The 17459-nt window shown below is 41.4% G+C and overlaps 1 protein-coding gene across 1 annotated transcript in view; it reads left to right on the plus strand.

Annotated features, from left to right (window-relative positions):
- CSMD1 (CUB and Sushi multiple domains 1) overlaps positions 1-16873 on the plus strand; it is a 519075-nt gene extending 502202 nt beyond the window's left edge. The window contains exons 51-55 of the mRNA XM_035003847.1: positions 874-1035; positions 3427-3539; positions 4314-4401; positions 12896-13028; positions 16714-16873. Coding sequence (XP_034859738.1) covers positions 874-1035; positions 3427-3539; positions 4314-4401; positions 12896-13028; positions 16714-16873 — 656 coding nt within the window. The remainder of the gene's footprint in view (positions 1-873; positions 1036-3426; positions 3540-4313; positions 4402-12895; positions 13029-16713) is intronic.
- Positions 16874-17459: the final 586 nt, after the last annotated feature.

Here is a 17459-nt window from a genome sequence, read left to right on the forward strand (position 1 = left end):
TTACAACTTGAGTCTACCGAGAGCCACAGGAAGTGATGACCCTTTCTTCTTCGTGAACTCCTCCATGGCTAGGGTAGGTTTTATGGGTGGAGCTGGTCTGGGAAGACAAGGAAATGGCCCTGAAAAGGGACCCATGAACACAGGCCCAGTCTATGTGTGGGCTCATCACTGGTTGCGGCAAGTGGATTTGCTAAAAAACATATTTAGGGAGAAACGCATCTTTCTCTACATACATGACATTTGACACCATTGGCTCTGACTTTGTTAGCAATCTGGGAGTGTTTTTCACAAGCATGGGGGAGCGTGGGTGAGCGGGTTGGGCTCTCCTCGAGAGGTGAAGACCTCTGGACCCAGAGCAGCTCTGTCTTCATGACCTGAGCAGGTGTCCTCCACTGGTGATTTCAAGTGCAAGCTTTCTGAGGTCAGGGAACTCCTGGCAGATGACACATGTCAACTATCTGAGCTTTCTAAGTCTTCCAAAGAGTTCACCTAGATGTTAATGAAATCTCAATAGTAGATCAGCCAACATCTTCTCATTATGGCATAAGAACCTGCCCCCCCAGAGGTAGCACTGACTCACCACACCCTCTGGCCTTGGCAGATCCCTTCAAACAGTAATGCTTTGGCACCTAAAATATTTCTCCAACAAATTAACAAATGAACCTGTATATGCATCTCACAAAATCTCCCTCCTCATTTCATTTCCATCACACCTACGCTGTGAAGGGCCTGGGATAGGTCATGTCTATCCTCATCACCATCCTGATTGTGATCTCTCACTTGACACTTAGTATGCCTCTGTGTTGCAAAAAAGATCTCAATTTGATTTTTCTGTGTGTGCTAACATTCTTCTGGTTTTCTCCCCCCCAACAGTTCCTTCCGATGTATTTTTTATCAATTCCGTGTGGAAGGGATATTATGAATATTTAGGGAAAAGACAACCTGCGACTCTAACAGTTGACTGGTTCAATGCGACAAGTAGTAAGGTGAATGCCACCTTCCTTGAAGCCTCTCAGGTGGAGCTGAAATTGACAGGTAGGCCCTGAGGCATTTCCTTTTATGAAATGCGGAATGTGATCAGAAGCATACCCTTTATCCTCTCACAAGGAGAGAGCTAACATTGATTAAATGCTTGTTAACATTACATGGCTTTGCGTAAGCTACATCTCATGGGATCCTCTCGATACCTGTGGTAGGTTGGTATTACCTCATTAAAGATTACAAAACCAGTATAGAAAATCTAATTAATTTGTTCCAGATTATGCATGTGACATAATGAGTCAAAGGTGTGAGATTTATATCCAGATACGCATGTCTATAAACTTCATTCTTACAGTATCCTTCTCTTCAACTCATGTGCTCCTCAGATTTTTTTTTTTTTTTGGTCATTCCACTGTTAATAAAATAACAACAACTTTGATTTAGATGCCAGACCCCATTTTAAGTACTTATATATATTATCTTTCTCATTCTTACCTCAATCCTATGATATGAGCATTCTTACCAGACACATTCTTTACTGATAACAGAGAAAAACAGAGAGATAGAGAGACCCAGGAAACTGGTGGCCTTCCTAAGATGACATGGTAGAGGTAGCATTTGAACTCAGGAATCAGAATTTCAGAAATCTGAATCTTGAGCCTACATTCTTACCCACTAAGATATAGTATCACCTTTAGGACTGTATCTAGTGTCTGTTTAAAAAATTTCATTTATGTCACTTCTTACAACCATGTAATCTTTTCTACAGACCCACCCCATGAGGGCTGGAATTTTCTGAGTTAACCACAAGGCAGCCCTGGGTCTGAACACTAAGAGGCTCCCGAATGGCTTCTGCTCTTTCGCTCATCACCAGACAGATGCATGCTTGACCTTTAGAAAGTACAATGGCAGGTCCGCCTCCCGCCCATTCTTCCCATTCAGCTTTCCTGCTTCTTGAAAGTGGAAAACACCTAAGCCCCTGGATTTAGGAAAAACAAAATCATTTATACTCAACGAAGTTTGGCAGGCATCTGATTGTGAGTTTGTGGTCTCCTGGCCCACACACAGTTTCGCACCTCGAGCCTGTGAATGGATAAGTGATTTAGGCCATGGGCTCAAATCTACATGCATGTCAGAATCCACTGAGGAACTTCTTAAATATCCAGATCCCTCCGTCTTAGCCAGCTGCATGGGCTAATCTTTCTCTTCGTGGAGTTTGGATTTATTCTTTCCCGAAGAAGATGCTGCCCTGTGACTGATGCAGACAGCCTCCATGGAGCAGAGCTGGGATGTCTACGGTCCAGGCCTGGGAAGGTGTTTGCATCACGGGCTGCTCCTGCCAAGTCCCAGTGGACACAGAGGGTCCTGGGCATGTGAACTGTGATTAAAAAGACAGGGGAGGAAGGGAGCTGACAGGTGTGGAGTGTCAGCCGCCACACTGATACTCTGTTGGTGCTGCTGTTGGATCAGCACAGCAAAACTCATGAGTGTGTATCTCATTACATCTACTGATGGCTTATCATCCTGGGGTTCAGAGTTTTACAGGTTAAATTGGATGCCAACAGCACAGAGCTGCCTGGGGTAGAAACGGACTCCCACCCAAAATAAAGCCTCAGGCAGCCCCTTCTTGTCCTCCGGCCTGAACAAGCAGTTCTCTCCACCCTGTGCTCCCAGGCAGTGGGGACCATGCCTAGGACAGTAGAGATTTGCTTCTGTTTTGAGTTAGTAGGAGTTCAGTGCTGCATTCCCTGAAACTAGCAGCGTGATCCTCTCTTGAACCTGTCTTCCTGGCCCAGAGGACACTTGGGTGTGTTATTGTCCACTTAATACTTGTTTGTTTATTTATTTATCTATTTCCTCCAGTGGGTCAGGAGCTAGCTCTGGCTGCAGACACACTCCCCGCCCGCCTGGGCCACACCATGACCTCTCATCTCTGGGTGAAATTAAGCTGTCACTCCAGCTGCCTGACAGGTGGCTGAGAGGTGTGATCACTGAGTCCCTCCTGCCCAGAATCACGCTGGTGATGCAAGCATATGCCTGACACACTTTGTCCACCATGCTGTTCATTTCATTTCAACAGGTGCAATTCTTCTGTAGAAGTAGCAATATCCGTGCTATGGTCACGGTCTCTTTGTCCTCACAAATGAGTACAATATGGATTAAAAATGATAGATTAGTTGAATGTATATTACCTTTATTTCTGTGGGATAAATATGTTGAATTTAATGAAATGGGTTGTACCCATTCAAGATAGGAAAAGACTTAAACAGGAAGTGCTTTTAAAGAAAACAGAAGGACTGAAGCTATAAATTAAGAATAAAAAGAATTTGTTATTTCTAATATTGTCATCTCTGTACTGTACCACAAATCAAACAGAATGAATGAGTTATTAACCCTTGTGAATTCCTACAGTGTAAGAATAACTGACTTTGATTTTTTTGGTAGGAGTTTACAAGAAAGAAGAAGCTCACTTACTTCTGAAAGCATTTCAAATTAAAGGTCCCGCAGATATTTTTGTAAGCAAGTTTGAAAATGACAACTGGGGACTAGCTGGTTATGTAAGTACTTTATGTGGGGAGCTATCACTCAGCACAGGGGGCTGATCTTTGCGGCCGCGACAGGGGATAGCTGACAGGAGCCATGTGGTGTCTGCCCCTTGAAAATGCACCGTTCCCTCTGCTTCGCAAACAGCATGATCGTTTTACCCCTTCATTTTAAGAAGGAAGAAACCTAGTTTCTGAAATGACAAATAAATGAGTAGTTACAGCTGGGGACAGAACATGAGCTTAGATCCACATTCTGTGCTTAGCACCACATTGCACCAGAAATCCAAACACAGCCATTGGGTAACCACTCTAAAAGTTCTAAAAAAAAACATCATTTCCAGATACAGAGATTTCAGATGTCTCACTGAGATCCCTCTTTGCCAGGCAACCATCATATGTGTTCTAATTCATTATCTGACATAAAAGTATACGGCCTCACATGATATTCGCCAGCCAAGAGCTGTGTCACAAAGTGATTTTGACATAATGTAGGCTATATAGTAATTCATATAACTGTCCCCTTTACAAAGGATGGTTAGCCTATGGATATGTTGTAAATTTCAGTATTTCAAGGTGAAAATGAGATATTGAGAATGTAGACGTGAGTTGAAATTCACGTGTCTTTTCCCACTTTTTAACTGCTAATGTGTCACTGGAAGGAAGGACAAAAACCAAAAAATATTTAACCTGTAATATCTAGCTGTGAGAAATACAGTTATAGTATGATCGAAGAGATTATTATTAATCCTCGCTATGCATTGTTTTCTTCCTTTTCATGTGTATCAGGTGTCATCAGGACTCGAAAGAGGAGGATTTACTTTTCAAGGTGATATTCATGGAAAAGACTTTGGAAAATTCAAGCTCGAGAGGCAAGGTAACTGCTCTTATGTTATGTGTTGAAATCAAATGTCAGGGGCACCTGGGTGGCTCAGATGTTAAGCGTCTGCATTCAGCTCAGGTCATGATCCCAGGGTCCTGGAATCGAGTCCTGCATCGGGCTCCCTGCTAGGCGGGGAGCCTGCTTCTCCCTCTGACTCTGCCTCTCTCTCTCTCTCTCTCTCTCTGACTCTCATGAATAAATAAATAAAACATTGAAAAAAATCAAATGTCAATTTGGCCTTCAAATGATTGTGCTGAAAAGTAACGGGAAGGAACATAAACAGAAATAATGGGAGGGATGAACAGATTTTACAATGGAAGAAAAAATAAATGCTATGAATAGCAGAACTGACAAATGCAAAGCTGGAAACATGCAATCTGTATGCCAGATATGGAATTAATATCCTTAACCTAGAAAGAGATACTAAAAATAGGGGGAAAACAAAACAAAGATGAAATTCAATTAAAGAATCAAGCCAACGACATTGTCCTAAGAAAATTATCAGAGGAATTAGGAGTGGCCAAAAGCTACGAAAAAATCTTTAATTTCAAAAAATGCATATTATGGTAACAAAGCTTTTTCCATTTTTAATTGCTAGAATGTCAAATTTTTCAAGCAGTTATTATGGGGAACAGTATAAATGGCCACCGGGGTGCTCCATTTTGGGGGGTGTCTGAGTAGATAGGGCGATTTGACAACACCTTTCACCCAGCGCGTCTGCCTTTGGAGATTTCAACCAGACGAGTGTGAAAATTGTTCTTCGTGCATCTCCCACATCTATCATGAGAGAGTTGCTTAAGTAAATAGTTTTACGCCACGTGTCACATTAAATAGGAAGCTAAATTTAACTCAGCATATTTTATTAAAGAAGTGAAGACTGTGTATTGATGTGCAGAGATATCCATGACTTCTATGGGAGAAAAAAAGTTTACTGTAGGTAGACAGACAGATAGGTCCTCCTTCCTATCTTTCACTACAACTTGATTTTTACCATAGATATTGGAGAGAGAAAATATATGAAAAAAAAATCACTGGGTTAGAATCTTATGTCATCTACCAGCTAGTTTTGTAATGCAAGATGAGTTGCAATCTTCTCGGGCCTCTTTCTTCATCTGACATTACAATAGGGAAGTCAATTCCGGGTTGTTACCAAGATTAAGAGACAATGTAAAGTGTTTGCTTTGTGCATGCTGAAGCTCTTCCCACATGAAAGTCACTGCTGTCGTTGGTGCTGAAATGGATGAGAAAATGCCTTTTTGTAAGATTAGCACCACATTTATCATGAACAGTATAGACTACTTTATACTTTACTTGTAGAATAGCATTAACATAATAATTTTCTAGAAAACACTATGTCCATGGCTTTGATACCAGAGCTGCTTTCAGAGGCACATGAGTATAATATTCTGTGATAGTTGTCATCGATTACCCATTTCGTAAGAATTTCATCAAGATACTGAGGGATTTCAAAGGAAAGGTATGCCCACCTGTATATTATTATATTTAAAAAACTATGTGACGTGATGAGCACTGGGTGTTATACGCAACTGATGAATCATTGAACACTACCTCTAAAACTAATGATAATATGTTGGCTAATTAAATTTAAATTAAAAAAAATAAGAAAATACTTGATCAAAAAGAATAATCATAAAATATTTGAATTCCAACTTTCAAATGCAGTGCTTCTAAATAAAGAGCCTTAAATTATAATGTCAGCCATGGTGGACATGGTCCTTTAAATTGGGTTATGTTACTTCGAGGTAATGAAATAGAATAAATGCATTGGACCAACACTAATGACGAGTAAAGTTTTCTCTTGCTCTAAGCCAAATCCCTGCAGTTATCTGTCCTCCTTTCTCCCTGGGCATACGCTCTAGTAATTCCGCTGAAGGATGCCCTGGTGAGCTGTACGAGATACCCTGTGGCTGTCTGGGTTTACTCATCCAAGGACACTGGCCTCCCTATCACTGTGCCTTTGCAGATATCCTTGTACGACACCATTTCTTTCTAATCTAACAAAATAACAGCTTGCTTTAACAAGTAATCTTTATTCTTGTGTGATGATGAGTTTATTGTCAGGAAAAACAGTTTGCCTCACAAATAATTTGAATCCCAAGCAAGCCTCCCCTTTGACTTATTAGAAAAGTTGACATTTCAATATGCTTCACTAGCGACCATTCATCTCAGATTTGGCTAAACCCTATTTTTATGGATAAAAATAAACCACCTCTTCATTGTCTCCAGTCAGTAGATAAACGGGAAGAAAGTGATGATTATTAAGTGGATACTAACTCAAGTTGCGTTGAAAGGCCACTATAATGCAAAATGCGTGTAAGAACTTGACCATTCTCTACCACCAAACACAAAGATAAACTCAAAATGGATGAAAGACCTCAATATGAGACAGGAATCCATCAAAATTCTAGAGGAGAACATAGGCAGTAACCTCTTTGACATCGGCCACAGCAACTTCTTTCAAGATACATCTCCAAAGGCTAGTGAAACAAAAGCAAAAATGAACTTCTGGGACTTCATCAAGATAAAAAGCTTCTGCGCAGCAAAGGAAACAGTCAACAAAACAAAGAGGCAACCCGCGGAATGGGAGAAGATATGTGCAAATGATACTACAGATAAAGGCTGGTATCTAAGATCTATAAAGAACTTCTCAAACTCAACACCCAAAAAACAAATAATCAAGTCGAAAAATGGGCAGAAGACATGAACAGACACTTCTCCAAAGAAGACATACAAATGGCTAATAGAAACATGAAAAAAATGTTCATCATCATTAGGGAAATTCAAATCAAAACAACATTGAGATGCCACCTTACACCAGTTAGAATGGCAACAATTGATAAGGCAAGAAACAACAAATGTTGGAGAGGTTGTGGAGAAAGGGGAACCCTCTTACACTGTTGGTGGGAATGCAAGTTGGTACAGCCACTTTGGAAAACAGTGTGTGGGTTCCTCAAAAATTTAAAAATAGAGCTACCCTATGACCCAGCAATTGCACTCCTGGGTATTTACCCCAAAGACACAGATGTAGTGAAAAGAAGGGCCATATGCACCCCAATGTTCATAGCAGCAATGTCTGTAATAGCCAGACTGTGGAAAGAGCCGAGATGCCCTTCAACAGATGAATGGATAAAGAAGATGTGGTCCATATATACAAAGGAATATTACTCAGCCATCAGAAGGGATGAATACCCAATTTTTACATCAACATGGATGGGACTGGAGGAGATTATGCTAAGTGAAATAAGCTAAGCAGAGAAAGTCAATTATCATATGGTTTCACTTATTTGTGGAACATAAGGAATAGTGTGGAGGACATTAGGAGAAGGAAGGGAAAAATGGGGGGGGGAAACAGAGGGGGAGACGAACCATGAGAGACTATAGACTTCGAGAAACAAACTGAGGGTTTTAGAGGGGAAGGGGTGGGGGGATGGGCTAGCCTGATGATGGGTATTAAGGAGGGCACGTAGTACATGGAGCATTGGGTGTTATATGAAAACAATGAATCATATCACTACATCAAAAACTAATGATGTATGGCGACTAACATAACATAATAAAATAAAATTAAATTAAATTAAAAGAAAAAGAAACCAAATGATATTCTGGTGTTCCCCATGAAAACTGAGTTGCCCCACTCCCAACCCCAGGTACACACACACACACACACACACACAGAATGGAAGAAAGCAGTGTAAAGTATGCATCTGATAAAAAAGGCTCATATGCTTCAATAACGCAGAGGCAAATAACCTAACTAAAAAGTTGGCAAAGGATTTTAGTTGACATGTCTCCAAATACCTACAAATGATCGATAAGCACCTGAAAAGATGCTCAACATCATGAGCCATTTGGGGAACATAAACCAAACCACAGTGAGAGACCACATCAAAAGCACCAGGATGCCAGCGATCACACAGACAAGCATGGCGGAAGCATGGAGAGGTTGTAGCTCTCACACTTCGTGGATGGCATGTACAAGAGGCCCAGCTGCTGGGGGAAGCAGTCTGGCCGTTCATCAAACAGTTAAACATAAAGTCACCATGAGATGCAGCCACTCCACTCCTACATGTATGGCCGACAGAACACGTGTGAGAACATATGTTCACACGGAAATGTGTACACAATGCTTTTAGCAGCATTATTCCTAACGCCCAGACCTGGAAGCCACCCAGATGCCCAGCAGCTAATGAAGAGATGACCAAAACACGGTATATCAATACAGTGGAATATTATCTTGAAGACCTTATGCTAAGCAGGAGGAACCATTCACAAAGAAAACCCCACATGGGGATGCCTGGGTGGCTCAGTTGGTTAAGCGACTGCCTTCGGCTCAGGTCATGATCCTGGAGTCCCTGGATCGAGTCCCGCATCGGGCTCCCTGCTCGGCAGGGAGTCTGCTTCTCCCTCTCCTGCTCCCCCCTCTTGTGCTCTTTCTCTCCTCATTCTCTCTCTCAAATAAATAAATAAAATCTTAAAAAAAAAAAAGAAAACCCACGTGTTGTATGATTCCATTTATCTGAAGAGACAGGCAGATCTAGAGACAGACAGAAGCTCAGTGGTTGCCCAGAGCTGGAGGTTGGAGGGTGAGGAATGACTTCCGAAGGACACTGTGTTTCCTTTGGGGGAGACAGCAGTGTTCTCGAATTAAAATATAGTGATGATTGTAACACCGTGCGAATATACTAAAAAAACTTTGGACTGTATCTATGCTTTATTATTATTTTTATGTATGTTTTATTTATTATTGAAGTAGAATTGACGATCAATGTTATATTAGTTTCAGGTGCACAACATGGTGTTTCCACAAGCCTATTCATTACTCAGTGCTCACCATGAAAAATGTAGTCACCATATGACATTATTACAGTATTATTCACAGTATTCTCCATGCTGTGTTTTTCATCTCTGTGACTTATTTATTTTATAACTGGAAGTTTGCACCTCTTAATCACCTTTATCTATTTCAGCTATTCCCCTACCCACCTCCCTCTGGCAACCAATGGTTTGTTCTCAATTTAAGGGTCTATTTGCTTTTTGTTTGTTTTTAGATTGCACGCAGAAGTGAAATCATCTGGTATTCGTCTTTCTCTGGCTTATTTCACTTAGCATAATACTCTCTGGGTCCATCCACATTGTCATAAATGGCAAGAGCTCCTTCTTTGTTTTAACTGAGTAATATCCCATGCTGTGTGTGTGTGTGTGACATCATCTTTGTGTATCAATACATTTGTGTATACTTTGGGTGAATTATCTAGTATATGAATTTCTTTCAGTAATGTGCTTTAAAAAAACAGAGTGGACTAAATTAGAACAAATGAAGAGATGCTCAGCTTCATTTTTTTTTTTTTAAGATTTATTTATTTTGACAGAGAGAGAGAGACAGCGAGAGAGGGAACACAAGCAGGGGGAGTGGGAGAGGGAGAAGCAGGCTTCCCGCCGAGCAGGGAGCCCGATGTGGGGCTCGATCCCAGGACCCCGGGATCATGCCCTGAGCCGAAGGCAGACGCTTAATGACTGAGCCATCCAGGCGCCCCAACTCAGCTTCATTCTTAAGCAGAGAAATGTAAATGAGAAACTAAGGACAGGCTGTGTTTGATTTGTCAGAATAGCAATAGTGGTAATAGTATGAAGAAGGAGGGCCGATGGAAGGGGAGAGAAGGGTAGAGGAAGAGGGTGGCAGTGGGTATTATACAATTGTCCAAGTGTTTTTGTACTAGCCCTCATAAAATAATGGTTGAAGTGAAATTGGGGCACCACATTGGAGGGCAATCAGGTAAGATATAGCAACATTGAGAGTTACAAATTCTGTTAGGCAATGACTCTGCTTGGTAGAATTTATCCTGTATATTTAGACTCCTACTGATATATAGCTATAGAAAAAAAAAAAAAAGATTTCATTGCAGGATTAGGAAAATATTAGAAATGGCCTAAATGTCCTTCAAAGGTAGACTGGCTGAAAAAATTCTGACAAATCCAATTAATAAAATACTATACTCCTAAAAAATAAATCTAATTTATATGTACTGATGGAAAAATTTCAAAGATACATGGTTAAGTTTAAAAAGCCAAATACAAAATATGTATATAATATTCCTATTTTTTAGAGAAGTATGAGAAGAGAAGCAAACATATATATTAATAGTGCATTGCTGGAAGGACATTAACAAAACGGTTAACCATTAAGAAGAAGACTAGCATAAAGGGCAAAGAGTGACCCTTTATTTCCATTGTCTTTTAAGTTCTTTATGTTTATATCTTTTTATGCCATTTTAATTAATATCGTGTACATGTATTACCCTTTAAATTATTGAAGCAGGGGTAAATAACTGAAATTAACCAGGAGCTCCTGATGGCATAATAATTTCAAAGTACAAGGACGCTTCTTCGTGTAGTTTCAAAGACCTTCTTCTATATCGCTCTGTGTAATGATGCATAGTTTCTTGTGGCATGTCAGTTTTTTACGATGTTATTGATGAGAAGTCTGATACCTATGATGGTCAAAAATAGTCTTGTCTGCTGATAACAGAAAGTAACTTTGGTTAATTTAAGCAGAACACAAGTTTATTAGAATGAGGCAAAGAGATTCACGGAATGCCAGAAACCTAGAGAATGGGGTGTGGTAACTTCACAGAAACTGTTGGATGCTCAAGTATCGCAAGCCCCATTTTCCACTTGACAAGGCACCGACTGAGCAACTACTGTGTGCTGAGTTCTCTGTGGGCCCTGGGGATTCGAGAGGAAAGCTAGCCAGCAGGCTCCCCGGTAGGCACAAGAGAGCTTCTGTTCTAGTAAACACGGGTCCCCGTGGACTTGTGCTGTGTGCCAGGCATCGTTCCAGGCAGCGGAGGTGTCCTGACATTCAAATATCACCGCGAATTAGTGGGGCTGATGCGCCCTGAGTGGTGTGTCTCAGCTCCCTGTGCAGGACGGCGTCACCCTGGTCCTGGGACTCTGCCCACTGCTGCTGGACCCATCATCACCACGGGCACTTGGCATTGGGCTCAAGGCTGTCCTAGCTCCACAGCCACTGGTTGGGTCCCCAGCCATCTCAGCGTGCTCTGAATCTGACACTCTAATTCAGCGCCCAGAGCAGGAGCATCCAATGGGATGCGAGACTTGGAGAGAACCAGTATCTGGCGTACAATGTTTCCCCTTTATGGCAGGTGGTGAATGCATCTGAAAGTGAAATATTACATGTGATTCATATGAGCTGATAAGGCAGGCTCTCAAAGAAGTATGGTTAAGTTACAAAGAGCCAGCATCAATAATAAAATATATTAGAAATATATTATGAAGTATTAGACCTTAAGATGATAGGGAGTAGCATAACCCTGCATCTGTTGAAGCAATGACAGATCACACTATTGTAATGTTTTTAATGTGAAAATGAGAATTTTTATGTAAAAAGCTATTAAATATGTGTAATATTTGATTGTTTATTTACATTTATAGTTTGTGGGAAAAAAAGAAACAAAACTTCTCTTTTATTTAACATTCCATAAATTCTGGAAATATACTTCTAAACCCAGGTCAGCTTATTTGGAACAATTCTGCTATAATGGATTATGACCCTAATCATAATCCTTTACACACGCACATTGAGTGAGCTCATGACGTTTAAGCCACATACATTTCAAAATGTATTTTATGAGTAAACTCGTTAGAACAAACATCCTTATTTGGCAATAATTACTTAATAAATGTTTTCTCATTTGAATTTTCAGTGTTTACGTGTCTCTCGGTGTACCTGCACCTATTTGCCGCTCTGTAGATACAGATTATAAATTCACGACTACGTCACCTTCGTGACGTTTGAGATGGTTACATCTGCCTTCCCTCTAATGGACAGAAATCGTGCTTTATCCCTCTTTTGTGTCCTCCTGGAAACTTGCCTTCTGATATTGAACTGTACTCTTCTTTTGCATATTATTAAATTCAAATGAGTTTTGCAATCTACCTAAAATAAAAGAGATTACACCAACATATTCACATATGGAGAATGAAATGCCATGGATGTAGAGACCTGGAATATTCAACAACTTCTATTTTGCTGAGTCTGTGTCTTAGCGCAGGCAAAAATAGCCAACGCTTTCCCTCTCTGCGTATAGACGGCACCACATAGATGCTTTCAGTTAGTTTTCATGCACCAGCAAGTATCCATAACTGAAAGTCAAAGTCGGAATGTAAGCTACCCCTTTGGCCTCCCTCCCATCTGACATGTGAGGTTCTTTCTCACATCCTTTCTTTCTTTGACATTCTTGAATGTCTTTGAGGAAGAGTTTTTTGTCACTTGATCATTAACATGGATGCTAAAATCTTTCAAATAGCGTTAGCAGTTTATCTATGGAATTGCAACTCCTTCTGTGTCTTGTAGAATTTGCACCCATTTGTAAAATTTACCGTAGGTGTATGTTGGTGTAAATGTGAGTACAGTGCCTGCAAATTAATCATTCCTTTTATTTTTCAGATCCCTTAAAATCCGATCAAGACTCTTCGAATCATTACCACGGCACCAGCAGTGGGTCCGTCGCGGCTGCCATCCTGGTCCCATTCTTTGCTCTAATTTTGTCAGGGTTTGCATTTTACCTCTACAAACACAGGTACCGTGGAAATCCCGAGGGTATGCAAACGCTGTGCGTGGAGAGCGCTGGTCTGGGCAACACGCATCCTCTCGCTGCCGCGCACACACACGTGTATACAGCTCCGCAGCCTTCTCTCCAACATTACGAAAGCTCACACAGCAAGGTTTAGCCTTGCTTTGTTTACTCCCAGTCAGTACTCGTTCAGCAGGCCGAGTTAGAGTAATGAACTTCAGGAGAATAAATAAGTGGATTTAAGAAATAACGGGCTAGGGTTCATAGTCAGTTGAAAGATGCAGTGAAGGATTCTGTTTCTACTTTTGAGGTCCACAGCCAGACATCAGGGGCATTAGGATGGTACCTCCACCTTCCAGCAGAAGATGGAACAGAATGCTCTTTATGGCCACTTTCAACTCCATGAATCTGTGATCTACAAACTGTTGGTTTATTCCTTTCTTCAGCCAGATACAAATTGAGTTCTCACTATGTACTCAAAGATACCACATGTTCCATCTCTTGGAACGGTGTTCTGACTATCTATGAATTTGCATATCCCTACTAACTGAAAAAATGTCAAAACTTGAGAAAAACGATTTTAATGAAATAGATCCTTTCCTTGGAGTTAATGAGGATGCCACCACCACCCCCACCAAAAAAAAAAAAAAAAAAAAAAAAAAGCAAAAATAAATTGTGGAGGAATTGTAAGTTCTTATGCATGTTGTCTTTATCTGGATAATATATTTCCTGGAAGAATATGGCATATGCCAAACTGTTTTAAAATACTATTTGTAATAGTGGAATTCCCTACATATATTTAAAAAAAAAAACTAAAAAAACCCCTCTATGATTCCCTAAAATAAGATTAATTTATGTTAAACATGCTCAACATTCATTTATATAATACAGATATTCTATTTAATCCTGGTTTAAAATAAAAACTGTGTAAGGATTTTTTTAATGACTCATAGAATAGATATAAATATGTGCTTTCTTATGCTTTTTAAAAATATATAAAATAGTAAGAATGTTACTTCAAAATTCTATTGCATAGCTGCTTACATGGATGTCTTCACTTTCCTGCGGTTGGTAATGTACTTACTTTAAAAATATAATTCGATGAAAGGAATCTCAGATGGTACTTAACAAAATTAAAGTTTGGCTCATCTGTATTAGTTAATTATTATTACTTTTGAGAAAACAATATGCTCTGCACACAGGTCTGGTGTGGTCTTATCCTCAAATTTCTCTTTGGGGCTAGTTGAAAATGTAGTAAATTAAAAAAAAAATATATATATATATATATCTCACTACCTTATCCAATAAAATCCCATCCTTAGAAGTGCTTCTCTTCTTAAAGAAGTATAAATTACAAATGTATCTTCTTTCACACGTTTCTCTAGGAACCACAATACCCTTGCAGATACACATACAGTAGGAATTTATAATTCTTACAAATTCATTTTTGCCTTTTGTTGTTGTTGTCGGCAACTATGTTAACCCCTAGGGAAACGTGCAGTCCATTAAAGTTCTTTCTCCCCACTCTTTGATGTTTGCCTGTCCATAGGGGAGACTCCGGATCCTCCTGAAGTCTGCTCTGCCCAGACCCACAGGCGGGAGTCCGACAGTGTCCCCATCTGCCTACGAGTTTTGCCTCGATGTGCCTCCCAGTGAGGCAGACCTTTATATGAGTCTCAGAGAAAACTCCTCTCAGCACCTCTCTGAGCTTTTCAAAAGATAACCCTACACAATTGTATGTAGGTATACATAAACCAGTCAGCACTTCTGATGAGATCTTAAGTTTAAGACCACACAGTATTGGGGAATAGTCAATATAGACCGCACCTGTTGTCTTCCCACCGCAGCAGCTTGCCTACCATGTTCAGTACTCCGTGCCTCCGGAGGGAGACCCCACTTACTTGTCTGGTGACTTTGATCCCTCCTGTGCATTTCCACACCGTGGGCTGGCAGGGGGTTAATCTCAGCGCGTCTCGCTCTCGACATGGCTCCACCCAAGAGGCTGCGCTGTGTCTAGAACGTGACAGAAGGCTGTCTGATCTCATGGCTCTCGAGAGCCAAGAAGCCCCTGCGACTCCGAATCCGTAGGCTCCTGTAGTTCTCTGGGCTTGTGCCGTAGGAGGAATTGGGAGACTTCTGCAGAAGCAAGCGGGCCATGCCTGATCCCCCAGGCAGGCCATGAATTCATTTTCGTTTGAGTTGTTGCCATGTACCCAGGGAACACGCCAAACTATTAGCTTTCCCTACACTGGCTCCTTACCCTCTACAGGTGTGAAAGTTCCTTGACCAGGTGGATCTGTATTTCTCGAGTGAAAACCCTGTTCCCGCTCATTTCTGAGTTTCTCTCATTACCCTCTGCTTGGAATTGTTCCCTCAATCAGACCCAGGGCTCCTGACTCAGGACTCCCACGTCGCTGCCCTGCACACGCTTCCTTCTCTATGGCCCCAGGGTCCCATCCAACTCTGTGGGGCTTCCCTGGGAGTGCGGGGATGGTGACCCCAGACCTGGGAGATGACATGGGGATTTTAGCCAGCTTTCAAGTTCATTAACTTTTGCTGCTGGAGCATTTTCAAGTTCAATGTCAAACACCCTCCCCAAGTCCTGGGGCAGTTGCAAACTGCTTTTCTGCTGACAAAAACCTAATTCTCTGAAACTTATACACTTTGAGTTCTCTTTTCCTCAATGAGCATAATGTCATTTAAGAAAATCTACTAGTAAATCACTAAAACAGAAGCATCATTAAATCCGATATCCAGTGATGTTTTTGCTAGTGTGGGTATTTACATTAAAGTTCTGTTTTTACCACCTGGCATAGTTTTCTTATGTAATTTCTTCTGGAAAAGGTTGGGGAGGGCAGACTACATAGCTTTACATCTTTTACCTCTAAAAACCCTCCAATATCTAATCTTAGGTCGTACACACAGGTTTTCTTTTAATTAGAAAATGTAACCAGTAGTTTGACAAAGAGGTCAACGTCTCTTCTGTAACTTGGTCATGGCTATGTTGTATTACAGAAAGAGCTAGCCTTTAGTGAACATGGTAACCGCAGTGAACTGGAGTTTATATTTCTCTTTTCCTTAATCTGAACAGTCCTGAAGGGTTGGCATCTTGATTGAGCAGTCTTACTTTTTTTGGAGTGACTTCCCCTAGGTCATATAACTTACAAGTGACAGACAAATTAAACCAACATCCGGGGACACCTGGTGGCTCAGTCGGTTAAGCGTCTGCCTTCAGCTCAGGTCATGATCTCAGGGTCTTGGGATCGAGTCCCGCATCGGGCTCCCTGCTCACCAGGGAGTCTGTTTCTCCCTCTCCCTCTGTTTCTTCCCCCTGCTCATGCTCTCTCTCTCAAATAAATAAATAAAATCTTTAAAAAAAAAAAACCAACATCCGTCCGGCTCCGGCATTGATGATCTTCCCATTTTGCCAAGAGTATCAATAGGAATCAGATAATTCCTTGACTTTGGAAAGAGCTTCAGCGTTTTAAGCCGCCTGTAGCATCCCAACCACTGATTCTAAAAAGGAAAACGGTCTAAACGTGTGGAGATGTGCCCTCCTCCCCGTCACCGTGTGCCCTCGCGTGTGTATTCCCTGCTGAGTCGGGAGTGATGTCGTGCCCCCAGCCTCAGCTGCTGTGCCTCTTTTCCTAAAATCTGGGCTCTAACACTTTGTTCCTTCTTTCCCCTTTAGAACGAGACCAAAAGTTCAGTACAATGGCTATGCGGGACATGAAAACAGCAACGGACAGGCCTCCTTTGAAAACCCCATGTATGATACGAACTTAAAACCCACAGAAGCCAAGGCTGTGCGGTTTGACACGACTCTGAACACGGTGTGTACCGTGGTATAGCTCTCAGTGCCCCATTAGGACTGACTCATAGCCATACCTCTGATGGACAAGCGGGAACTCCTTTGGTGCCATAGACCACTCTCCCTCTACTCTTGGCTTTGCCCCGGTGATCTTTCACATCTGCCGGTATCCACGCAGCGGGAATCTCCAGTCACGTGCCAGAGTCTTCTGAGGATCGGACGACGAACACCGACAGATGCGCCTGCATTCTGAACGTGGATTCCGAATGGCTGACGACATCTGCTTGGAATCAAGGCACGCTTAGGGAAGACTGCCGAGTCATGCCAATTCCTCGTACTTAATGCCTCAGACTTTCGTATTTCTGTGTGGCTGGGATGCCTTTCAATGCAATCTTCTGGGCACGTGGATACATCCTTTGGGTGCGGTGACAAATGGTAGCACCACAATATACCACAATACGTTGTTCTGTTTTTGGTTTGTTTTGTTTTGTTTTTAACCCCCATGAATATGAATACTCTGGAAAAAAAAAAGCTCTCTTGAAGAAGACACCTTTCTGGTAGATGCACACACCTACAAACGCTTCACTCTGTCCTTCCTGAGACCTGACAAGCTTTGAGGACTCACA

The sequence above is a fragment of the Mirounga leonina genome, unplaced genomic scaffold (genome assembly GCF_011800145.1).
Source record: "Mirounga leonina isolate KUSES-001 unplaced genomic scaffold, KU_Mleo_1.0 Mir_128, whole genome shotgun sequence".
NCBI lineage: Eukaryota > Metazoa > Chordata > Mammalia > Carnivora > Phocidae > Mirounga > Mirounga leonina.